At 34.2% G+C, this 27,634-nt stretch overlaps 1 protein-coding gene and 1 pseudogene across 1 annotated transcript; both read left to right on the top strand.

The window, feature by feature from the left end:
* On the top strand, positions 1-942 carry LOC142839005 (olfactory receptor 4A16-like; annotated as a pseudogene).
* A 9,889-nt stretch (positions 943-10,831) lies between these two features.
* On the top strand, positions 10,832-11,748 carry LOC142839002 (olfactory receptor 4A15-like). Its single transcript, XM_075954848.1, is given in 2 exon segments — positions 10,832-11,324; positions 11,327-11,748. Coding segments are annotated over 2 exon segments (915 nt in total).
* Positions 11,749-27,634: the final 15,886 nt, after the last annotated feature.

Genomic DNA, 27,634 nt, shown 5'->3' with positions numbered 1-27,634 from the left:
ATGGAGCAGAACAATGTGACAGAATTTATCCTGCTAGGTCTCACAGGAGATTCTGCAGGGAGAAAAGCATTGTTTGTCGTATTTTTACTCATCTACATTGTGACAATGGTGGGCAACCTGCTCATTGTGGGAACAGTGATTGCCAGTCCCTCACTGAACTCCCCAATGTACTTCTTCCTTGCATGTTTGTCACTCATGGATGCTATTTATTCCACTGCCTTCTCGCCAAAGTTGATTATGGACTTGATCTGCAGCAGAAAAACAATTTCAGTTTCAGCCTGCATAGGCCAGCTCTTTGTAGAGCACTTATTTGGTGGTGCTGAGGTTTTCCTTCTGGTTTTCATGGCCTATGACCGCTACGTAGCCATCTGTAAACCACTGCATTATATGACCATCATGAATCGTCGGGTTTGCATTCTCCTATTAGTGGCAGCCTTTGCTGGAGGTTTTGCCCACTCTTTTGTTCAAGTTATCTTTGTTTACAACCTCCCGTTTTGTGGCCCCAATGTCATTGATCACTTTATCTGAGACATGTACCCATTACTGGGATTAGCCTGTACTGACACTTATTTAATCGGCCTCACTGTGGTTGCCAATGGTGGAGCAATTTGTATGACTGTCTTTATCCTTCTCCTAGTCTCCTATGGGATTATTCCAAACTCTCTTAAAGCCTATAGTGAGGAAGGGAGGCGTAAAGCCCTGTCCACCTGCAGTTCCCACATCATGGTAGTTGTCCTCTTTTTTGTTCCCTGTATTTTCATGTATGTTAGACCTGTCTCCAACTTTCCTATTGATAAATCCCTGACTGTAATTTATACAATTATCACCCCCATGTTAAATCCTTTAATATATACACTGAGAAATTCAGAGATGAAGAGTTGTATGGAAAAACTTTGGTATGGAAGACTAACTACAAAAAGATTAAGAATGTTTCCTTGCTGAACACACAGTAATTTCAAAGCTACAAATCAACAATAACTGCTACAAAGGATGCAGTATGCTCAGAGAATTCTTTAGGTACGCTTTTCTTTGTACAAAGTCATGGAGGAGAAGAATCAATTTTCTATTGAGATTAAAATTAATCTAATAGAATTTTGAGTATTAAAAGCTAATCTTTTAAATATTTTTAAAATAATTTTAGATAGGGCATAGAAAAGGGGTTTATTTTCTAATCAGTTAGCTAATCAAGATTTTGAAATTATGATCATGTGCATTTATGAGAAATCAATGAGAACAATTCCTAGATAAATTCCTGGAAAAATTTCTCTAAACTAAATACACACCATACATTTCTAATGTAATATAATCTGCATGGCATATTTTAATATCTGTGTACTGTTTCAGGGTTTCTTCTTTTTTCTGGGTTAATTTTAACACATTTTTTCATTTCATGTACTCTAATGATAGATGATATTATGATCAGCTAAAGATATGAATAGTTTCATTATATGAGATTCAGTTGAAGATAGCAAAAGATTACAGTTTTTGTTGACAAAATAACGATTATTTAAAAACCATATTATGCCAAGTTATGAACCCGTTTTTGTTTTTTGTCACTAGTTACCAATATAACTTTTTCAGTTTTTTTTAAAAAAAATAGGTGTATGTAATAATTATTTGTTATTAAATAAATCAAGAAAATAAAATGTTGTTATTATAAACAGTGCTTTTACTAAATATTGTATTTTACTTGAATATTTTATTTATAGATATAAACTTATATATACATTTTTAAATTTTAGATTATGTTTTTAGGCTACAGCCATGTTGGTTCATCTGTATTCTGAAAACAATATAATTTTAGTATTTATAGTCTTAACATCTGCTATTAAGATGATATTTAATAGTAGATAAAAGTTGTGTAGAATGAACAAGGCTAGACATTCAGGTAAAATAGTTTACTATTTGAAAATGTGTCTTAGAACACTCATCCTTTAAAATATAAGTTTATGCATATCTGAATACATGCAACTTATTTATAGATTTTGTATTTTGCATATGTATTGGTAATAAAACAATTGAAAGTATTTTGTGTAAGTAACTGGTGGAGTTAATGAAGATCTTCTCCCATTCAGAAGGTTGCCTTTTTGTCTAACTGTCTGTGTCCTTTGCTTTACAGAAGCTTCTTAGTTTCAGGAGGCCCCATTTATTAATTGTTGCTCCTATTGTCTGTGCTACTGGGGTTATATGTAGGAAGTGGTCTCCTGTGCCAATAAATTGCAGGCTACTTCCCACTTTCTATCAGGTACTCTTTTTATCAGATATTCTTCTATCAGGTTCAGTGTGGTCAGACTTATACTGAGGTCTTTAATCCATTTGTATTAAATGGTGCTGGCATAACTGGATGTCAACCTGTAGAAGTATGAAAATACATCCATACCTATCACCATGCACAAAGCTCAAGTCAAAATGGATTAAAGACCACAATATTGATTATTTAACTTAATAATCTTCAGTTTCATTCATTATTGCTACAAATTAATGGTGTTCCTCTTTTTAAAGGCTGAAACACATCTCACAGTGTGTTTTTATTAAATATTGCTTTCTTCTTTTTATTATTTATTATTTATTTTTATTTTTATTAAAAATTTCCCCCTCCTCCCCTCCTCCCATTTCCTCCCCCCTCTCCCACCCCTCCCCCTCCTTCTGCAGTCCAAAGAGCAGTCAGGGTTCCCTGCTCTGTGGGAAGTCCAAGGTCCTCCACCCTCCATCCAGGTCTAGGAAGGTGAGCATTTAAACAGACTAGGCTCCCACAAAGCCAGTACATGCAGTAGAATCAAAACCCTGTGCCATTGTCCTTGGCGTCTCAGTCAGCCCTCCATATCAGCCACATTCAGAGAGTCTGGTTTGATCACATGCTCCATCAGTCCCAGTCCTGCTGGCCTTGGTGAGCTCCCATTAAATCAGCCCTACTATCTCAGTGGGTGGGCACACCCCTCACGGTCCTGACTTCCTTGCTCATGTTCTCCCTCCTTTTGCTCCTCATTTGGACCTTGGGAGCTCAGCCCAATGCTCCAATGTGGGTCTCTGTCTCTATCTCCATCCATCACCAGATGAAGGTTCTTTATCAATGGCTTCTCAGTCAGCCCCCATTTACAGCCATGTTCAGAGAGTCCTATATGATCGCATGCTTGTGCAGTCCTGGTCCAGCTGGATTTGGTGAGCTCCCATTAGAACAGGCACACTGTCTCAGTGGGTGGACCAACACCTCGCCATCCAGACTTCCTTGCTCATCTCCTTCCTCCTTCTGCTCTTCAACTGGACCTTGAGGGCTCAGTCCATTGCTCTGATGAAGGACTTTTTCTCTATCTCCATCTGTCGCCGGGCGAAGACTTTATAGTGATATTCGAGATAATCATCAGTGTGATAGTGGGGCAAGGCCAGTTCAGGCACCCTCTACTCTGCTGCCCTAGGACCTAGCTGGGAACATCCCTATGGACACCTGTTATAGGAGCAGGGAAGAAGATATCTACATTAAGGGAGCCATTTTAGGGTTGGCAAGAGACTTGACTCCAGAGGGGTTAGTCAAGATGTGGGAGCCAGTAAGAGGCTAGAGCTAATGGGCCAGGCAGTGTTTTAAATGAATACAGTTTGTGTGTTCTTATTTCGGGTGTAAAGCTAACCATGAGGGAGCCGGGCTGGACGAAAAGCAGGCCTGCCCACAGCTCCTTCCACACTATAAACTTTGTGTTAGATCTCAGTGGACCTCATACTAGTCACATTCATCTACCATCTAAGAAACTCAATGATGATAAATGAGAGAGAGAAGCTGGGACAAAAAAAAAATGTATCATTATGTAAACCATCACTTGACCATTTTATCAGTTAGTAGATGCATGTCTTTTGGATAGAAAATCTTTCTCAGATATCTGTTATATCCTTTTCTTTCTAGAGCAGGTATGATAAATTCAATTAATGCACAGACTATGTGCTTATACTATTATTATTATTCTTTCACAGTTTTTTTACAATAATATAGTGGTTATATATGCTGGAAGTTTTATCCATTTCTTAAAATGACATGATTTTATTTTCTTACTTAGGGTAAATAAAACTCAGTTGGGCCTATAGCTCCATAAATGGGTGCTTACATAACACATGTGAAGCTCTAGTTAAATTCTAAGTATTACACAAACAACACCAAACAAACCTGTGTGGAAATGATAGTATATTTTTAATCGAAGAACCTGGGAAGTGGAAAGAGGTGATTCATGAATTCAAGATCATCTACATGACATCTAGTATCAAAAATGAAAACAAATAATGAAAAAGTCATGTATTTGAAAAAGAGCAAAGAGAGTATATGACCTTGTTTGGATGGAGAAAAAGAGAAATGATACAATTATAAACTCAAAAATAAAAAATAAATCTAAAAAGGGAAAAAAAGAAAAACAAAACCTAACAACAACGAAACCAAATACATTACAAAACTCCAGTGTGTTCATTTTCAAAATACATTATTAGGAAACTAGCAAATGACCAAAGTATCCACTAAATGTTTCACTGTGTTACTAATCATCAGGGAAATGAAAATAATAGCTGAAGGTAGATGTCATTTCGCATTTGTTAGAATAGTTGTTGTCTAGGCTTGGTGGCATCAGCCTAGAATTTGGGATACTAAAACAATTGTGTCACCAATTCAAGACCAATTAGAGTTCCATTGTAGACCCTTTATAAACAGAATAAAACTCCAAAATAATACATAAATTCTATAAATCAAATCAAAATAAAATGGATGTTTTTGATGTGAGGAACAAAAATCATTTTGCATTCTTTTTGGAGATATTGACTCAAGAGTTATTATGGAAATATGTTTGGAAAAAAAAAAGAAATGATGGAGATGAGCCAAGTTCAGTTCCCATTTCCCATATCACAGCTCCCACTTTCGGACTCTTTGGACATCTACTTCCACGTGTATGTAAACTTTCATGTAAGAAAGCATATAAATAATTAAAAGTAAAATATTTTAAAAATGAAAATATTCATTATCAATAAATCCTACTACTGTTAATTTAGACAAAACTGAACATATTTTAAAGAACTATGTTCATGTTCACTGTTGTGTTATTTTTAACTGAATATAAACTTTGAAATTTCTTATCCTTGAGGAATGAATAAGGACAATGTGATATAAAATAACACAATATTCACGAGGAAAGATACATAGCCAATTATTGCAATTTGTATTGTTAAACTAAATCATATCTCATATCTCAGGCCCAAAATGGCAGATAATGCATTGTTTCAGTTGTGTGGGAGGTTTTTTAGACTTATAGGAGCAGAGCACAATGCTTGTCAAAACATAGAACATAAAGAACAATGTGAAAGGTTTTAATATTAATACTTAGCAACAATGATTCCACATTATAACTATGATGGCTGATCATGGTTGCCATCATGACTACATCTGAGATCAACTAAAACCCAAGCTGTTGAGCATACCTGTGGAGGATTTTTCTAGATTGGATTATTGGGATAAGAAGTCCTATACTAAACCTCAGCCATACCTTCTTGTCTTCCTTTCATAAAAGGACATTTAAAAAGGAGGCTTCTGCTTTTAAGCCTTCTTGCTTTTATGCATGCTAGCAAGTTCATCTATCATATAAATGAGGCATTCCATCAATAGCATTAGAAACATTTTCTTTGGGATTTCACATATACTGAAGATCAGCGGAGATATCTAACAATGGGGACTGAACAACTATCAGATTCTGTACTTTACATTAAAATATAGCTATTGTTGGACCACCTAGACCACAGCCTATAAATCAATCCAATCTCCTTATATTATATTCACTTAATCCATTCTGTTTCTCTAGAGAACCCTGACTAAAACAGTAGTCAATAACATGATAACTGTTTGTAATCATGAAAATCAGGACAAATAGATATTAATTTTTCTAAGCATTTCTATAAAATGCCTTAAGAAAATAATCAATCACCTGAAAGATAAGTGTATTATTGACTTATTTATCATGATCACTTTATTGTGTCTACATTTAGCCAAATATCAGTAATATACTTGAAATACATGAAACTACTAATTTTAAATTTTATACCAATAAAACTAGTATACTTGAAAGAAAGTAAACAATATGGTTGATACTACTAAAATATGACTATATACAATATCATTATATGCACTACTATGTACACTTTACTTTGTAGAAATTTTCATTCAAGACGTATATTCCAGGGGAGATGTACAGATTATATTGCTATATTTGTAAACAATTGGTTAAATTTTAGTCTTAATTTTGCTATCAATTTACAACTGAATTCCTACTGATATTTATTTTGATTGAGTGAAATTCTTTGAAATATGTATCAGTATATGTTACAGACATGTGACTAGTGACTTCAGGATCCATTTTAGTGACTATTTTCTGAGATATCTCAAAGACATAGTCTCCTACTTGTTTTTTCTTTCTCTACTTCTGTACTAAAACACAGTCTGCAAATCAAAACAACTTTGAGATATCATCTTACACCTGTCAGAATGGCTAAAATAAAAACACCAATGATAGCCTTTGCTGGAGAGGTTGTGGAGTGAGGGGTACAATCATCCATTGCTGGTGGGAATGCAAACTTGTGGAACCACTTTGGAAAGCAGTGTGGCGGTTCCTCGGGAAATTCGGGATCAACCTATCCCTGGACCCAGCAATACCACTCTTGGGAATATACCCAAGAGATGCCCTATCATATGACAAAAGCATTTGTTCAACTATGTTCATAGCAGCATTATTTGTAATAGCCAGAACCTGGAAACAACCTAGATGTCCTTCAATGGAAGAATGGATGAAGAAAGTGTGGAATATATACACATTAGAGTACTACTCTGCGGTAAAAAACAATGACTTCTCGAATTTTGCATGCAAATGGATGGAAATAGAAAACACTATCCTGAGTGAGGTAACCAAGACCCCAAATGATGAACATGGGATGTACTCACTCATAATTGGTTTCTAGCCATAAATAAAGGTCACTGAGTCTGTAATTTATGATCCTAAAGAAGCTAAATAAGAAGGTGAACCCAAAGAGAAACATATAGTTATCCTCCTGGCTATGGGAAGTAGACAAGATTGCGGGGTAAAAACTGGGATCTTGGGGGTGGGGAGAGGGGGAGAGAAAAGTGAGAAGGGGAGGATGGGGGGAACTTGGGGAAACAGGATGATTGGGATACATGAGGGTTGGATAGGGGAGCAGGAAAACACATATCTTAGTTAAGGGAGCCACCTTAGGGTTGGCAAGAGTCTCGAACCTAGAGTGGCTCCCAGGTGCCCCGGGCGATGTCCCGAGTTAGTTCCTTGGGCAGCTGGGGATAGGGAACCTGAAATGACTCTATCCTATAGCCATACTGATGAATATCTTGCATATCACCATAGGACCTTCATCTGGCCATGGTTAGAAATAGAGACAGAGACCCACACTGGAGCACCAGACTGAGCTCCCAAGGTCCCAATGAGGAGCAGAAGGAGGGAGAACATGAGCAAAGATGTCGGGACCACGAGGGGTGCACCCACCCACTGAGACTGAGGGGCTGATCTATTGGGAACTCACCAAGGCCAGCTGAACTGTGACTAAAAAGCAAGGGATAAAACCGGACTCTCTGAACATGGCGGACAATGAGGGCTGATGAGAAGCCAAGGACAATGGCACTGGGTTTTGATCCTACTTCATGTTCTGGCTTTGTGGGAGCCTAACCAGTTTGGATGTTCACCTTCCTAGATCGGGATGGAGGGGGGTGGACCTTGGATTTTCCATGGGGCAGGGAACCCTGACAGCTTTTCAGACTGAAGAGGGAGGAGGAGAAAAGTGGGGGGAGGGGGAGAGGGGCGGGAGGAGGGGGAGGGAAATGGGAGGCTGGGAGGCGGAAATTTTTTTCTTTTCAATAAAAAAAATAAAAATAAATAAAACATAGTCGCCAACTGTTCTCTAAAGCTATATAAACTTGAACTTTTTCCCTTAAGGAACATATCTACATTTGAATTAAGCTTTTAATAACTAGTTTGAAATTAATATTTCTCATGTTTTTGCTGTGTGGTCAATTATCAACTGGTAAAGAATAAGTTAAATAATATACTCAAAGTGATTTTCATATATAAAATTTTATACATTCTTTTTATTGGCCAAGATTGGACATTATTATTTGATAATTTGTCCTCACTTTGTTCACTCATGATATTTTCCTCAAGTCTATAGTGGTTGTCCTTGGGGGTATCTGAGGAGATGCATAGCCTACCTTCAGAATTACAAATAAGGTCCCAGTGAATCTAATTAGAGGAAAATTACCATTGGAGATACCAATGATGGATAGTTTGTCATGGTGTGTTATATAAAACATCCACAGACTTTGCTCTTCCCTTAGAATGTTTGTCTCTATCAGTATTCATGGAGCTGGGCTTTCAAAATCAGAAATGATAAACTCACATAAGAATGAAGGAATACAGATTAAGACTATTTCTACCCTTCAAGCAATCTAAGTTCAACTGCATCTACAGGCTAGTATACCTGAGACTCCAGTGTTTCAAAGATTTCATTATTTTAATTTTTGTATAAAACATAATTACAATTATTTTCATTAAGTCTTTATTGTCTTCAACAAAATTTACCTATGTATCCTCAGCATGCATATTTAATATTTATTTACTATTTCAAGAAATTTTTAAAAAAGAAAGATTTCAGATTTCTGTGTTGCAAATCAATACCAAAGGTTTGCAATTATACGATATTCTAAATATTCAGTTGAAAAATACGAACAAGGTTAAAAAGTAATACTTCATTTTTTTCTGAATGACTGTTCAGTCTGAATTCTTTCAATTATGAAGAGAATTATTTAGCTGGAAGCATTTCAAAATCCAGATTAGTACTTGTGTCATTTTGATCTCTCTTAAGAAGTGGAATCAATGCGTGAAGTTGTCATCATTCTGGACCAGAAATCACGAAACACATTTCTGAATTTGAGCTGAATGAATATGCCCTTCATAGGTAACTAAGGAGGTATATTTATTTTTAAGGGTCTTTTAAAATTTTGTCTGTGAGGTTGTGATGATCATTCCCATTATGCATCCATTGTGACCATTAAAATGTCTATGGATCCATATAAAACTGTAATTCTTTTGCATGTCTTAACACTATAAAAATCTGAAATATGTTTTCCTGATTACTGTTCTTAACAACTAATTTCCAAAGCAACTACTTAAGGAATCTTCCACTGAACAATCAGTTGATAGTTTCAACTAATGTTCAGCATTGTTGAATATGTTAAACATTAGAGGATGACGTAACACTGCAGTAGTTGAATGAAGGGAATCAAAGAAACTAGCATAATTTTTAAGCCTGCTGCTACTTCAGTTGGTGTAAATAGCAGGACAACAAATAAGTAGAGGAAGAACAAAATCAACCATCAGGTTCAATGACGTGAGGAGTATACAAAGAATATAGAATAGAGGGAGCTGCTTCCTTAAAGGTAATATAGGGCAAGAAGATAGATTCTTTTTTAAATTGGACTTACATAAGTGTGGTGACAGAATAATATAATACAGGGAGAAAATTGATGATGAGGGAAATGGAGGGGAAATTCATTTAGTGTTCTTGAGAGTATTAAAGAGTTGGGCTGGTGAGATGACTCAGCTGATAAAAGTGCCTGCCATGGAACCTGATGACTAGAGTTTTATCCTCCTCCAGGACATTCATGATTTAAAAGAAGAACTGACTCCTGCAAGTTGTCCTCTGACCTCCTCATGTATGCCATGGCGTGTGTACATATAATGGTATGGTAACTTGGTATATGAAATTAATCCTGCACCCCTCTTCTCTCTCTTCCCCTCCCTCTCTGTCTTTATTGATTATTTCCTCCTATTAGTTTCATTCTTTAATGTAAGATTTCTTCTGTCTTCCTACATTAACAATATATATATATATATTACAACATTGTGTTTTATTTAATTATTATCATTTATTTTACTATTTCATTGTTTGCTTCCTCTATTCATAACTAAAACAGCAGAGTGTGCCTCATGTTCTGTGACTTTAATGTTTTGGAACAGATTTAAAGACTAGAACTAGTGAGATGATAAATACTTGTATTTTCTAATTTAATATAGATTGTCAAATTTTATCCAAAATACAAAATTTGCGTTGAACTTTAGAATACAAAAATATCCTTTTCAACTGCACAAGCAATTTGGTGATGATCTGTTAGGTACAGATTTACATTTGAATTTCTGCATCCTATATTTTTCACTTTCTTCTAGTGAGTGAATTTTAGCATCTTATAAAACTTTTTAAAACATTTGAAAGTATTTCTTTTATTGAACTTTAAATATTAAAGTTTTTATTAAAATAATTTGCTTATAATTTGCTTTTTTGAAATTATAATATAATATACCTTATGTTGTTGTCTTTCATTATTATCTTGCATGCTTTTGTTTCTTTTATGTTTCTTTTATATATTGTTTTAACCTGATATTTTATATTTAATCCATATTATTTTGTTTTTTTCTTATTATACTAGATTTATGTCTGATTTTATTTGGTAGTTGTAAAATATAGTTGTTAAAATTCATTTATTTAACAATCTGTTCTTTTCCCTCATATATCTCTAATATGTTATATTTCTTTCAATTACTCTGTAAGAAAACTGAATTTGGAAACTCCTGTTTGTTTTACCTATAAGTGTGGTGATAAAGTAAGTCATGATCTCTATTTTCTTGTTTTCAGAATAAATAAATTTTTTTAAAAAAATTCATGAAATCATTGATAAAATTTCAAATAATTTGTTTGACTCCTGACATGAAAATATACAGAAGGAGCAAAGTATAAAATATATATGGAACAAAGAAACAACGTGACTGAGTTTGTTCTATTGGGTCTCACTCAGAGTCCTGAAGGCCAGAAAATATTATTTGTTCTGTTCTTGGTTATCTACATTGTGACAATGGCAGGCAACCTGCTCATTGTTGTGACGGTTGTGGTCAGCCCAAGTTTAGATGCCCCCATGTATTTCTTTCTTGGCTACTTATCATTTATGGATGCTGTTTATTCAACCACAGTTACACCAAATATGTTTATAGACTTACTTTATGAGAAGAAAACTATTTCCTTCCAAGCTTGCATGACCCAGCTTTTTATAGGACACTTATTTGGTGGTGCTGAGATTTTACTCTTGGTCGTCATGGCCTATGACCGGTATGTGGCCATCTGCAAACCCTTGCATTATCTAACCATCATGAACCAACGTGTGTGTGTTCTGCTCCTGCTGCTGGCCTGGGTTGGGGGTTTTGTGCATGCTGTAGTCCAACTTCTCTTTGTATATAACCTTCCTTTTGTGGTTCTAATGTCATTGACCACTTCATTTGTGATATGTACCCCTTATTAAAACTGGCCTGCACTGACACCTATGTTATTGGCCTTACAGTTGTTGCCAATGATGGGGCAATCTGTGTTGTTATTTTTATGTTGTTGCTAATTTCTTATGGGGTCATTCTCCACTCTCTAAAGAATCTCAGTCAGGAAGGGAGGCGCAAAGCCTTATCCACCTGTGGCTCCCACATCACTGTGGTAGTCCTCTTCTTTGTTCCCTGTATTTTTATGTATGTGAGACCTCCTTCTACTTTACCAATCGATAAATCATTGACTGTTTTCTATACTGTTATCACCCCCATGTTGAACCCCCTTATATATACGCTGAGAAATACAGAGATGAAAAATGCCATGAGAAAACTTTGGACGAGAAAAAGGAAATGAATTGAAAGGAATGTCATAAAATTATGGCTACTAAGAAAGGGAATTAATCTGGACTGTTACCCTGATTAAGTATCCAATCTCAAGTAGTCACCTCTAGATAACATATACACAAACAACACTAAATAAACTCATCAAGTTGTATTTATAAATAACTAAATATTCAAATATACATATGAAACAATAATAACTAAATAATAAGAGGCCATGAAATTTTTGAGAAACTGGTGTGGCAAGGATGGAGTTCAATGGAGGAAAGGGCAGGTGGAAATTATGTAAATATAGTACACTTGAATAAAATTTTCAAAAAGTGTAAACAATAAAATTTCAAAATAAATAAAAATAAGTGGTAAAAATTACTATATAACAGAAATTTCTCCTCAATGGTAACAACTATGTAGAGCAAAAACAATTATTAAGTGAATTATTCTCATTAGAAACATACGTTTTTAAGATTTTCTGAATTTGTAGAAAAATGTACATTAAATTTTGGTAACAAAATTGTTTGCACATACTATAAATTTATGTCACATAATTTATTTTATATAATAGAAACTTATTTTATTTAATGGAACTGTCATTTGTATATCTTAAATAAATGTAGTTGATTTTTGAGAACTGAGAAAGCTTATTACCACTTTTTAGGAATAAAGATGTAATATGTAGCAACTCTGCTCATTCTTTACCTCACACAGTATTAATGGCACACTAATATTCAAAATATAAATTTTAGTTTTGTATTTGAAAGGGATATTATTTATATAATTATGCTGAAATTTCTTAGAATATTAATATTAAATAAAAATAATATTGCTGTCTTAATATTAATGATAAAGGGCATATAGAAAGGTTTATACAAAGAATACAAGCAAATAATGGAGATACATAGAAAAATAGCCAAATCTGATTTTCACATTGAAAAATCATATGAACACATGTGCTGCTATGTTTGCTATTATTGTGTAGTAATAAAAAATGTTCTTAGCTTAGAAAGCTTAATGCCATACTATTTTACAATGTCTGTCTCCTTAAGAGATTATGGCACTCTCTTAGTTCCTTCCTACCTTTCATTGGTAAAATATCATAACCCATAATCAAAGGGTTTACAGCAATGCGGGATAGAGTTTAAGAGCAGGTTTTTAGAAAATACCATAGTCTTCCACTGTTTGTGTGTGGGGTTCGATATGTGATTTATGCTTTAGTAATGTTTCTTTTACAAATGTGGGTGCCCTTGTATTTGGAACATAGATGTTCAGAATTGAGACTTCATCTTTATGAATTTTCCTGTGAAAAATATGAAATATCTTTCTTCATCTCTTCTGATTATTTTTAGTTTGAAGTCTAATTTGTTATGTAGTAGGATAGCTTGTTTCTTAGGTTCATCTGATTGTAAAATCTTTTCCCAACCCTTTACTCTGAGGTAATGTCTGTCTTTGAAGTTGAATTATGTTTCTTTTTTGTTTGTTTGTTTGTTTTTATTGATATTTTTGAGCTCTACATTTTTCTCTGCTCCCCTCCCTGGTCCTCCCCTCCCCCTTCAACCCTCCACCAAGGTTCCCATCTTCCCAATTTACTTAGGAGATCTTGTCTTTTTCTACTTTCCATGTAGATTATATCTATGTAAGTCTCTCTTAGTGCCCTCATTGTTGTCTAAGTTCTCTGGGGTTATGGTTTGTAGACTGGATTTCTTTGCTTTATGTTTAAAAACCACCTATGAGTGAGTACATGTGATAATTGTCTTTCTGTGTCTGGGTTAACTCACCTTACAATATGATGTTTTCTAGCTCCTTCCATTTGCCTGCAAAATTCAAGATTTTTTCTGCTGTGTAGTACTCCATTGTGTAAATGTACCACATTTTCCTTATCCATTCTTCATTCGAGAGGCATTTAGGTTGTTTCCAGGTTCTGGCTATGACAAACAATGCTATTATGAACATAGTTGAGCACATGTCCTTGTGACATGATTGAGCATCCTTTGGATATATACCCAAAGTGGTATTACTGGGTCCTGAAGAAGGTTGCTTCCTAATCTTCTGAGAAATCGCTACACTGACATCCAAAGGGGTTATACCAGCTTGCATTCCCACCAGCAATGCAGAGTGTTCCCTTTACCCCACAATCAGCATAAGTTGTCATCAGTGTTTTTGATTTTGTCCATTCTTACAGGTATATGATGGAATCTCAGAGTTGATTTGATTTGCGTTTTTCTGATGACTAAAGATGTTGAACATTTCCTTAAGTGTCTTTCAGGCATTTTGGATTCCTTTGTTGAGAGTTCTCTGTTTAGGTATGTACTCCATTTTTTTTATTGGGTTATGTGTTCTTTTGATGTTTCTGAGTTCTTTGTATATTTTGGAGATCATACCTTTGTCTGATGTGGGGTTCATGAAGATCTTTTCTCATTCTGCAGGCTATCATTATGTCTGTTACTGTGTCCTTTGCTTACAGAAGCTCTTCAGTTTCAGGAGGTCCCATTTAGTAATTGTTTGTCTCAGTGTCTGTGCTGCTGGGATTATATTAGGAAGTGGTCTCCTGTGCCAATGCGTTCAAGTGTACTTCCCACTTTCTCTTCTATGAGGTTCAGTGTGGCAGACCTTGAAAGAAAGGTACTCAACTTCATATGGAAAAGCAAAATACCCTGGATAGTCAAAACAATCTTTTATAATAAATGAACTTCTGGAGGCATCACAGTCCCTGACTTCAAACTCTATTACAGAGGTGTGTTTCTTCTTGGTTTTTTTTTTTTTTTTTTTTTTTTTTTTTTTTTTTTTTTTTTTTTTTTTTGGTTTTTCGAGACAGGGTTTCTCTGTGGCTTTGGAGCCTGTACTGGAACTAGCTCTTGTAGACCAGGTTGGTCTCGAACTCACAGAGATCCGCCTGCCTCCGCCTCCCAAGTGCTGGGATTAAAGGAGTGCGCCACCACCGCCCGGCCAGAGGTGTGTTTCTTATACGAAGCAAAAGGATGGATCCTTCTTTTTATCTGCGTCATTTAGTTTTCCTTAATCTTATCTTTCAGTTCCTTTTTATCTTCCACTATTTTTTGGTAAGTATAAGTGTCAGATCTGTTGTCTAAAAAATTGTACAAACAATTCAAGTTTGTTTAACAGAGTCCACTTCATTGCAGAAAAATATATTTTTTTCTATTGTCTTTTAGGACAACACCCATAGCTCTTTCTGTTGTATTTTAAGGCCTTCAACCTCTTTTTACCAATTCTCCTTATTGTTCTACTTTTAATATTTGGTACTGAGAAATGTTTCGTTTTACTTCCTAAGTGACAAACTGCTGAGGGAGCTCCTTCTGATCCTTCCGCCAATAGCCTTTAAGATACCAGCACACTAGAGCATGGTCTCATTTGCTTTAAAAAGCAGCAGTATATTTTTTTTAGTTGTTGAAAAAAAAACTGAAAGTAGGACCAAAAATATAGTAGAGAGAAAAACAACATGGATATATGGGGATACAAATAAAAAGAAGATAATAAAAAAGAATTGTTCAACAAAGAAGACAAGTATAAATAAATTTATGTGAATGTGTGAAGTTTAATAAAATTAAAAATATTAATTACAAAAAAAAAGCAGCAGTAGCCATGTGCTCACTCTCTTGCTTCTGGCTACTAGACTCCTTCCCTGATCACTCAGAGGGCTGTTGTCTATAAGTTTTTTTTTCCTTTTAACTAAATAACAAATTTACTAGTCATAATTACAAATTGGTGTGGGATTGTTTTGTGACTTACACCTTCAACAAACACATAATGTCTTCCTATTATTCTGGAATGTTACCAGATCTGGGTTATAGAGTATCACCACAAAACTGTCATATTTGGAGGCAATATTTTATGCTAATATTGCTATATATTTTTCTTAATGAAGTAAAATCCAATTTTGACTTCTAAGCACCCTGTGATCTACAAACACTCTCACTTCAGTCATATTAAAAAGAGCAGTTCCTAGGAGAGACTTAGGCAATTACATCCATTAAACAACTTCATCCAGTGATCTGTTCTTTCAAAACTGTTCAGTTTTCAATTTGAAACTGTACAGTTTCAATAGAAATGAGATAAATCCAGCAACACCAAAGGCTAGTTTTTATTTCCTCCAAGTATATTTCTTCTGTTCTATATATTAGCTTCTCATTCTGCAATGATGCAATAATCATAAATGACTTTATACCTTGATAATTTTTACAGAACTAAATATGTGTTATTTATATTTCACCATTTCCTCAATTGACAGACAATACTGTTTAGTGATTACTTTAGAAAAATACATATAATCATTGGGATAGCTGGTATTATTTCATTTGTTTGCAAGTGAAAAACAGACAACTTATTATGGAGCTTTATGGGTATTTATAACATAAAAAATTCAGTGTCTACCTAAGTACACTGCAACTTTTCACTGGAGCTTATAGAGAGCCAAGGCAAACGAACAGCAGCAGAAGCCTTTCAGGCACTGTTCATATATTGAAAATTATTGTGCTTTTCCTGTATTCACTGTGTTGTTCAATTTATAATTTAATTCAATTCATAGTTTACAGAAATGAAATATAATAATTGGAACCATGAATATCCTTACATCTTCCTCTGACACTGATTCAGGTCTTAACTCCAACCTACAGTCTAGCAGTGCAGAACATACACTATCTTCTGAAGAGCTACAGTGCCAGCTGCAGGAGTCTGAAGTTCTGTGTCCTCTGGCTTTGAACACAGAGCCCCTTGGTTGGAATGAGTCTTGCAGAAAAATGTCAGGCTGTGCTTGGGTGTTAGAGAGGAGAATGGAAATACTCTCTCCTTCAGAATGCTCTAAATATTATTGTTCTTAATAAATATTTGGTAATTTACAACTCAGATTATATCAGTCATTGTAGATCAGAATTTTTCTTTTTATATTATAGGTTACTAAGAAATCGGATCTTATCTCTTTGCAGAGTCTCTTTCCTTTAGTGACTTGACTAAGGAAGAAACTTCTTTGGAAGAGATTGCTGAATGTGAATTTGTTCCAAATATTCTAACAAATATCTCTATTATGATCAGATAGTCTTTTAACTTTAAATTAGTGATGATGTAACAGCCATAGGCTGTATCCATGCATATTAATAGAGGGATTCTTCTTCAGGTAGAATGGCCCCAGGGCATTGTGATAACCCCATTCCATTTAAGCTAGAGGATACTGTAGTTGTACTCCAGTCCTTGGACTAACATGCTCTTTTGTTATATTGATGACTGATCCCATAATGTTGTATAAGTTTTAAATTTCCTGGTGAAACTGGAGATGTACAAGTAGGTTTTTTAAATGGGAAGGAAGAAGAAGTATTTCCTGGGAAGATGACACTGGAGAAATAATTAGAATTCTTTTTTTGAAAAACATTTATTTATTTATTTATTATGTATACAATATTCTGTTTCCATGTATGCCTGCAGGCTAGAAGAGGGCACGAGACTTCATTACAGATGGTTGTGAGCCACCATGTGGTTACTGGAAGTTGAACTCAGGACCTTTGGAAGAGCAGGAAAAGCTCTTAACCACTGAGCCATCTCTCCAGCCCTGGAATTCTTTTCATACATGTGGAATTTTTTTATTATCCTTTTACCTAAAAAATTAAATTGAAGTATGGCTTGGCAAATTAATTGGGCAGTTAATGTAAACACATCAATCATGAGTCTTCATAACACAGTCATTTTTGATCATTTCACTAGAAATGGTTAAGAGAAAAATTGTGTTTTTTTAATGTTGCTAAATTTTTCATTTATGCGTTTTAGATACCAAATAATGGTCCAGGTCAGGTTGATTTCCACCACAGACTGAGTTTTACACAACAGCAAAAATATATATCTTTATTTCTCCATGAAATTATATTTTCTATAGTTGCAATGGAATAAATCTTGGTCTACAGATACAAAATGTAGGTCAATTGTTATATGGATATTTCTGCTCTTGATTAAGGTATTGTGTTTGTATAGCTCATTTAAAAATATAATGTATAATTAAGAAATACCAATTAATATATAATTATTGATAATAGTCAAATTTGCAGTTATTTTAGTTAGATTTTCTAGATATATATAGAGCTATATTTCAGTTAGATAATCTTCAAACCTTTCAAAGACCTACAGAATATGGCATTTAAAATGTTTTAAGAACTTAAGATTTTTCGTGACAATGAGACACATCTGTCCTTGGCAGGGCCAATCTATTTCAAGAGGATGATGGGCATCAAAGAGGCTCCTTATGGCATTGGTTAACCATTTGAACAAGAAACTGGTCTTGCCTGGGCTGCGTGATGTTATGCTGTATGAACAGAACATGCAGGGCCACAAAAAAAACAGGTGCTGAACTTGCCTAAAATTGAAACAGTCTTCAGGGTTTCTGCTTCATGGAAATGGCTGCTGGATACTATGGCCTGTAGGTTGAAGACTGAATGTCCCAATAATACAGAAACACTTTGGGTGGCTGTCCAAGTAGCAAGATGTCTTGTTAATTCTAGAGTTTTGAAAGCTGCTTACAGTGCACTTCCTGTTAACTTAGGTAATATTATACCCTTCTGCAGTCTTGATGGAGTTGAAGAATAGAGAGTTATAATTATAGTTTTGCTTAGTTATGATAAAAGATATGATAAAGTAGGTATACATATTGTAACTCTAATTTTTGCTTGATACCTGTTTTCTTTTTTGTAATTTTACTCTGTTATAGCTAAAACCTTCCTTTTTATTTGAGCATAATAAGGGAAATGGTTTGAAAAGTCCTTCTGTATATGTGTTGCCTTTATTGGTTAATGAATAAAGAACCTCCTTTGGCCTATGATAGGGCAGAGTAGAGCTAGGTGGGAAAAGTAACCTGAATGTTTGGAGAAAGAAGGCTGAGTCAGTGAGAAGCCATTCAGCCACCACAAAAGACAGATATTCTAGAATGTTGTCAGTAGGCCGCAACTCCATGGTGATGCACAGATTAATAGAAATGGGTTAATTTAAGATATAAGAGTTAGCCTGGAATATTAGACAAGCAGTGTTGTAATTTAAACCATTTCTGTGTTACTGTTTGGGTCTGAGTGGCCAGGAACAAATGAGAAGTCTCTATTAATACAGGTGAATAGATGGACAAAGTCAGTGTCCTTATCCAGGCTTTGTTGACTTGTTCATTTGAAGACACACTAATTTCCAAATACAAACACATAATACATAACACAAACAAAGAAAATCACACTTCAAAAATGTATTGGTAAGAATAGTCATTATCTGTTTAGATAACTACTTTATACTTTAGTCACTGTTTAGAAAGAGAGCACATTCTTCTATAAAGAAGGTATTTATATTGGAAGCTAATGGAATCAAATTGAAGATGCAGGCTTAAATTTATACTCCTATAGACAAGATTATTTTTATAAGAGATTAGAAATACACACTGGAAAAAAGGAAGCATCTTCAAGAAATGGTGCTAAACAAACTTGATATCTGAATTATAAAAATACAAATAGTTCCATACTCATCACCCTACAGAAAATTCAAGTTCAAATGGACAAAAGACCTAAACATAATACCAGCTATATTGATTATTGACAGAAGGGAAAGGAAGCGATGTCATTGACTTCATTGATGCAGGAAATTTTTAAACAGATATTTTTAGCACAGGCACTAATATTAACCATTAGTAGATGGGACCTCTTGAAACTAAGAAGTTTCTGCATGGCAATGAACACTGTCATTTGGACAACGTTGCAATATACAATATAGGAAAATATTTTTACAATCCAGAAGGTTCATATCTAAAAATATATAAAGAATGCAAGAAATTGAATATCGAGAAAACAAATAACCCAGTTTAAAAATTCAGCACAGATATAAACAGAAAAATCTAAGTGAAGGAAACTCAGAGGGATGTGAAACCCTAAAAGAAATGTTTAACATCTAGTCCCCAGAAAAGGAAAATCAAAACTGTTTTGAGATTTTATTTTAAATCTATCAGAATGAATAAGATCAATAAAACAAATGACATCTCATGTACCAATAATATGGATTAACATCCATTTTTATTGAGAATTCAAATGTGTACAGACACTATGGATATCAGTGTGGTGGTTCCACAGGAATTTGATAATTCAACTACCTCAAGATTCAGCTGTACCACTTTTAGAAAATAACAAAGGATGTTTCTTCATCCCCAAAAGAAACTTGTTCAACCATGTTCATTGCTGCTCTATTTAAAATAGTGAGAAATTTGGAATAGACTAGTTATCCATCAACAGATAAATGGATAAAGAAAGTATGATACATTTACTCAATGAAATATTATTTGGCTATAAAAATAATCATAGCACAAGTTTTCAGGCAAATGAATGGCACTAAAGAAAAGTCATCCTGACTTATCTATTCCAGATCCAGAAAGCAAATATGTTTTATATTCACTTATATGTGGATATTAGCTATTAAGTCAATGATAACCAGCTATATTCTATAGAATTACAGAGGGTAGGTATAGAGTAAGAAATATATGGAACAGATATAGATCTCATTAGCAAAGGTAAATAGACTAGATAATTATGGATGGATGGAGATACTTGGAGTGGGAGGACCAAGTTGGGAAGGAGAGATGATATGGGGAGAGAAATCTAAAATTAAGGACCATATGAGGGTTGGTCTGGAAACCTTATATTTCTAAAATATATCCACATATGAAGGAAATCTAAATAAATATAGGAAAAGACAAAATCCCAACTCTACATCTCTTTGGATCAATTGAAGCTTCCAGAACAGAGATTGGATTATCTGAGTTGTTGGTCAAAGGGGTCCAATATGAATACTCAAACAACACAGGGCATTGCCAAGACAAGAGGCTTCTCTCTGAAAAAGACCCATTGCTGAGGACAATATCTTCAAAACTCATTGAACATAGAGTTATCTACCTGGTACTTACAAAGAGTCTTTACTCCTACATTCTAGACTATAGAAAGTAGAACCTTTGGTACAGGAAAGTATTCTGCTTGCTAATAAAAGAAAAACACAAACACCAAGCCAGTCACAAACCCGTTGATCTATAATGATGACTTGCTGGCAAAATATGCTATTATAATGGTGGCACAAAGTTTGTTGTAATAACCATCCAGTAACTGATTTGACTTGTGGTCCACTCAATCAGATAAGACCCATACCCAATATTATTTGGGTGACCAAAAACACGATACTAGATAGTCCAGGGATCTAGGGTCAACCTAAATGCTACTGGTCTAAAAATCAAAACTAAAAAGGGGTAATGCAATGATAAAACAACTAACTCACAATGCTATTCTACTATATTCATAGATCAATGTCTTGTTTAACCATAATCAGAGGCACTTCCTCCTGCACCATGTGGGAACAAATATAGAGACTCTCAGTAAGACATTTTGCAGACTGTGAAATATGTGAGAACTTCTACTCATGCCCAAACATAATGTATCCATCAAATCCTTTCCCTCAGAACTGAGGGAATGCTGTGGAAGAGGAAGCAGAAAGAATGTAAGAGCCAGAGGTAGAGGAGAACACCAAGAAAACAAAAAGCTTGAAATCAGTCATTCTCATCTTCCTAAGGCTGTGATCATTTAATATAGATCCTCACGTTGTGGTGACCACCAACCATAAAATTACTGTTGTTTTCACTTGAGAACTGTAATTTTGCTACTGTTATACATCATAATGTATATATCTTATATGTAGTATATCTGATATGCTATTCCCAAAAGGGTCATGACTCACAGGTTAAGAACCACTACTCTAACTCATCATGAGCAAAGCACATATGAATTCACAAAAAGTGAAACAGCATGCACAGGACTAACATGGGACAAAATATGTATTATACATATACATACAGATCCTCTAAGTATGTATTATAGCTTCCAGTGTAGTGCTTATATGTGATTCCCGAGTGAATCTCTGACTCCTGTGCCTTATCTTGAGGACTTTTTCTTCTGTTGACTTTTCTTGTTCATTTTTGATGTGATGTTTTTTATATTATTTTGTTTAATATTATCATGTTTGGTTGTTCTCATAGATGCTTGTCTTTTCTAAAGAGAGAGATATAGGGGTGTGGATATGGAGACAAAGGGTTTTACTCTTTGTTTGCCTTTGAGGAGTAGGAAGAGAAGGAGGAGTAGTTCTTGCCAAATCTACTTCATGTTTCAATTTGTCAAAAATTCAACTGTTTATTAAATTTTACAAATTTAATACAGGAAGATGAGATTATAAATAAGTAAGAATTTATAGAATGTAACATCTATAGATCTGATTACCATCTCAAAATCTTGTAGTTTATATTTTCTTGTGACTCCATATTTATTTTTATGTTTATTTTTTATAATTTTAATTTTTTGAATATGTATATGCTGCAGGAACTCCTTAAGCCAATAACCTTTAAGATACCAGCCCACTTGGGGTGATCTTTTATACTATAAATGCAGCCATAAAGTTTGCATGTGTTCTCTCAACTGCTGGGTTCAGTTCCTGTTCCCCATTTGTGCAGAGGACTGTGATCTGTGAGTCTACTTCTAAATAAAGAACCTTTTATTATACTCAATTCTAAGCTAGTGTGTGATTACTTTATAGTATCCGTTTACATGCATGTTTGCCTGCATGTGTGTATATGCATCATGTGTGTGCCTACTGCATACCAAGGGCAGAAGAAGACATTGGTTCCACTGAAACTAGAATTACAGGTGCTTATTTTCAAGCACGAGGGTTCTGTGAATCAAATATATCTTCTCTGCAAGATCCACAATTGTCTGAAGTTATTAATTATTTCTCTGGCTCCCTTTCTCTTATAAGTTTTATGTTTTGAACTTTAAACTTATACTATTTCTACAGTATTGTGAGATATTTGATCTCACCCTATGAAGATGTCTTTTTTTTTATCTCACCTGCCTAAGGTACCTTCTGAATGGTTTAATAAAGAGTTTGGTGGTCAAAACTAGGCAGGAGAGGATAAGTAGGATTTCTGGGGAGATAGAGGAACTAGGGGGAAGAATAAGAGAGGTGGGATTCACAGAGAAATGAAGGAAGTCAGTCACACAGTAATGAGGATAGATAATAAGCCTTGTGGTAGAATGTAAATTAATAGATATGTGTTCATTTAAGTTTTCAGAGCTTGTAGAGAAAAATACCAAGTTAAGGTCAAGCTTTTATACTTAGTATGAAGTCTCCGTGTCATTTATCAGGAGCTGACATTTCAAAGAAAGTCTGACTACACAATACACATAAATGTCATAAATAAATAAAATAATTTCTTCTACTATCTGTCCTAATACAATTTCAAAATGCTATTTGTATTTATTAAAATACATTTTTCTTAGAGAAAAAATGATAAAGAATTATGTAAAGTAGGAAGAATATGAAGTGTAAGTTGTTAGTAGTTTAAATTGAGAGCGATACAGAAATTGTTAGCATTGAATACTGACATTTGAAGATCTCTTATCACCTACTGTGGATGTAATTAATGTTAGGTAATTATTCTGTTTTGAGACAGAGATATGTCATTTATGTTAAAAGAAAATAATCAATTCCTCTTAAACTCATAGACTTTTAAACTGGTGCTGTTTGAGTCCCGTTATTCACAATTGTTTCATAAATCACATAATTTCTACTTTTTAACATGAAGTATAAACAGATTTGAATGTGTACAAATCAATGCTTAAGAACTGTACAATCTTACAGACTATATGGATTTCCACACCTCTAAAATGATCTAAGAGACAATTTTTAATTTTTCTCTCAAGCAGCAATGCAAAGACTGCATCCCCTAACTTAAAGTGATCTTCAAGCAACTTTCAGATTTTGTGAAAATACACTGTCTTTCAATCTCTAGAAACTCTACTTTGCTTCTTGATTTATGATATATGCTATAGATTTTCCCCAAGCCTATAAATCCTGTGTTCTGGATGCTAAGAGAGAAAGTTTGTTATGGATTCAAGTTCACCCTTGACTGTGGAATGAAAAAGACACCCCAACCCAAAGCCACAAATGCTAGAGGTACACAAGCTCAAGAATCTTAGGGTGAGTAAGAAGTATTCAAATTAGCATATATTTTAAATATAGCTTCTCATAAACTGTTTTGTTTTGAAAAATAGTCTTTGATAGTTTATTTCTCAAACAATATACTCATCACATAGGGATTAATGTAAATATTCCTTACGAAAGAAACCATATTCTATTATGTCTGGTGAGTACCCATGCATTTTGCTTAAGGTCATGAAAGAAACCTTGTATTCCATTCACTTTGCAGCACTGTTCTCCCTTTAAATACAGTATTGAGTGAAATCATCACCAGATAGAAACCTGGTCATTCAAAAGAAGAAAAACATCCATGAACATATAAAATTAAAAATATTGAATATAAAATACAACAATTACAAAAATCTTTCTAGTGGCAGACATTGAAAATTTAAAAGAACCCTCTTTTGGAAAAATTAAGATCTTTCTAGCTATATTAATAAAAAGTGTTTAAACATTCAAGTGTTCAAGCACAAAAAATGTGTTATAAACTCATGCATGAAGAAATCATAAAAACCCAGAGGAATAAGAATCAGTCTCCCAACCTGGTGACTTCTCAGAGAAATCTCTATAAATCCATTGACAACAGAGGAGAGAGCCTTGGTGTCTTCACTTTTCTTGCATATGGAGATGATGATGATATCAGAATACAAGAAGCAATGCTAACAAGATTTGCATCAACTTCCAGAATCACTGTTTTCTCTTTCAGGTGTACAGGGGAGTCAGATACAAACAGAATTTTGTTACCTACTGGATAGACTTCTCCAGAAATGATAGGTGATACCTAACTTCAAACTTTTCACATATGTGATAAATGGTGATCTAATTAAGGTACATTTCAACATTTTCACTGATGACATTAAATTAAATGAAGTACTTTAAGTGTGGATACTGTGTGCCTACTCTATACAGATACTCTATTTAAAGCCAACTAAGAGCATAGTGTACACTGCTGTGTGTATAGAGTTTCATACACTCTGGTGTTCAGACTCCTCTTTATTACTGTGGATATTTTCATTATATATGATGAGTAATGAACACATTAGTGGTTAAAATGATATCTTCAGAGCTCAGGGTCCAGCGCTTGTCAACTAAGAATTCCTCAGGTACCCAAAATTCAGTTGTCAGAGTGAGAACTTTTTCTTTCTTTCCATTTTCTTTTTTTCCTCCTTTTCTCTTTCTTGCTTTCCCTTGAACATCTGTTTCTTTAAGTATAATAAAATTAAACACATTTTCAATGTGTTGTCTTGAAAATAAAAGCAAGTATTAGAGAAATGTCATAAGTGCTGTCCTTCCATTAGCTCTCCACTAGTAAATTTGTTGTTGTTGTTTTTTTTTTAATTTTCAGTAAGTAACACAAATGTCCTTACTGTTCTGATATCATTGATTAGAAAATAGTATGTTTAATGTTTTATAAAGATGATGATACAGGAACCAGGTTAGTTTGGGTGTTTGTCTAAACCACATAGCTATTAATAAAAAAAATGTAAAATGTACTCTTTCCATAACTGGACACTTAGTATGGAACTGGTAAGGACACTAAATCAGGAAGAGTGCCTTAAGTCAATGTGAAGTCCACTGGTTTATATATGTCGACTTAACTTTCTCTAGGTGGTAGAAGTGCCTCTGACCTGTTTGGAAACTTCAATTAGTTGAAGATCCAAACTTCTTCAATCCTCATGGTTGTGACTTGGTCTCACTTAAAATGAGAAAAATGACCCAGATAGGAAAAGGGAAGTTTTAGAAGTCCATTAGCAAGGCAATAAGAGGGAACAGTGAAGTCTTTTCCTAACTTCCAAAAAGAATAAGACAAGCAATGATGAAGCATTTTGAGAAAACAGCAGAGTGAAGAGTGTTAGTAGGCTTTATTTTCCTTTGCATTTTCATTATGTGAAATGCTGAGTTTCCTTCTGACCCTCCCTGCATGGGCACTGTGACTTGTAACCTTGTAACTTTTTATTAAGTCTCTTTGTCTCTCTTACTTTATCTCTAAATGACAACTAGTAAACTAAATAGGGATCATATTATATTATAGTAAATGATTACTGCCTGATCCAGTGAGGTTATAGGACTGTTTCAGGCCACTGCTTCCTTGAATATATCATGTAAGTGGATGGAGTTTATCTTGCACATAGTAGTGAGGAACTGACCTTAGGACATCATGCAAATTACTATTGTAAAGTGAATAAACTGTCACTAGATATAATCATAAGCATGTGAAATAACATCTAGTTTCTTTAGATGTCAATCATTGAAACATCTCATTTTTTCTTCTCAGGACAAACACATTTTTTTCTTATGAACATATATCTGTAACAGTAGACATGGGTACATACAAAACTATGCTCATGAATATGTATATGCTTACATATATATTCACACATGAGGATATTTTATAGATGGTTTTGGGGTTGCCAGATGCTGGAATATTTACACAACAATTTGTGGTATTACTTTCTGTAGATGACACAGTTTAGTTTTCTTGTGAATTAATTACAATTGTAATTAATTGAGCATTGTAAAGAAATGTTACTATGACTAACATTTTTACATTTGCAAATTTGACCATATAATCACTGAATATGAGCAGGTAAAATTTAATGTATATGATTCATAGTGAATTCCTATGAATTCCAAAGCATGTGACTTGGTTAATAACTTATTTAAAAGATGAAACTACATTTGAAGGTAAGTTTCCCTTTTTCAGCTATAAGTTGTGACCAATTTTCAATCACTGCTGATTGATCCCTGGCCTTCTGATTCTTCATCATTTACTCTGCTACTCAAGATGTCTCATTTGCATAAGGATACAGAAAGACTATGATTTACCCTTTAGAGAGTAAAAGAAATTAGAAAGAACATCCCTTTCCTGAAGTTCTTAGAAAGGAAAAAATTCTCATACTTCACCATGTTGGTTATGTTGAGACAACATGGATGATAATGCTTGAGTCTCTAAAGTCTCAGGTGGATCTCTTTAAGTTTTTATCATGAAAATTTTGGTTATAAATTTTGAAAAATTAAAACACACGAACCACTGTGATATATTTCTGACTAGGACTAGGTTTTTAAGTCTGGAGCAATTGGGGTTTTTTTTTGAGTATTTCACTTCTCCATTATAAAAACAGGATATGTTTTATAAAGTTCTTGTTATGCTTTAAAATGAAAAAATTTTCCAACCTTTCAGCATATGTATAATGAGGAGTGCTGAATGCTTTTTCAAAGAATTTTCTGTTTTATAAATAGTAGACTTAGTTATTGGAAGCTCCAATAACCTCATACTTTTACAAACATTTAAGCTGAATCTATGATTTTAAAGTGTGTCCTAAAATATTTTGTCTCTTCTGTTGGTAGATGAGATAGTGCTCTTATCAGTCAATACAAATTTACATTCTGTTCTTCACTCATTTCTAGATGGAGGGGGAAGGATCTTGGACTTCCCACAGGGCAGCGACTCTTTGGACTGGAGAAGGAGAGGGAAGGGGGGAGGAAAATGAGAGAGGGGAAGGAGGTGAAAATTTGTAATAATAAGAATAATAATTAAAAAATGCATTTCACTGTTTCATTTCAAAAATGCCATAGGGAATGATGAATGCTGACCCTTCAAAGATAGGGCTATTGCTGTCCTCTAAGCCAAGTAGATGTTTGAATCTCCAGTATTTTAATGCACCTGTTTTAAGTATTTGAAACTATGTCTCAATTCAGTACTATATGTTATGCATCTCTACAGCTATAAAAGTAACATTTTCTTCTTATTGGCAAAAGCAATCGGGGAAACACTAATTTGTACATGGTGATTATATAAACTTGAATGATATATTGTTTTCTCATAATTTCAGATAGAAGTGAAAAGATTTTACTTCAGCATCTTCTTACGAATA

The sequence above is a fragment of the Microtus pennsylvanicus genome, chromosome 1 (assembly GCF_037038515.1).
Source record: "Microtus pennsylvanicus isolate mMicPen1 chromosome 1, mMicPen1.hap1, whole genome shotgun sequence".
Classification (NCBI taxonomy): Eukaryota; Metazoa; Chordata; class Mammalia; order Rodentia; family Cricetidae; genus Microtus; species Microtus pennsylvanicus.
The sequence above is the reverse complement of the archived record's forward strand: the minus strand, read 5'-3'. Positions and strand labels throughout refer to the sequence as shown.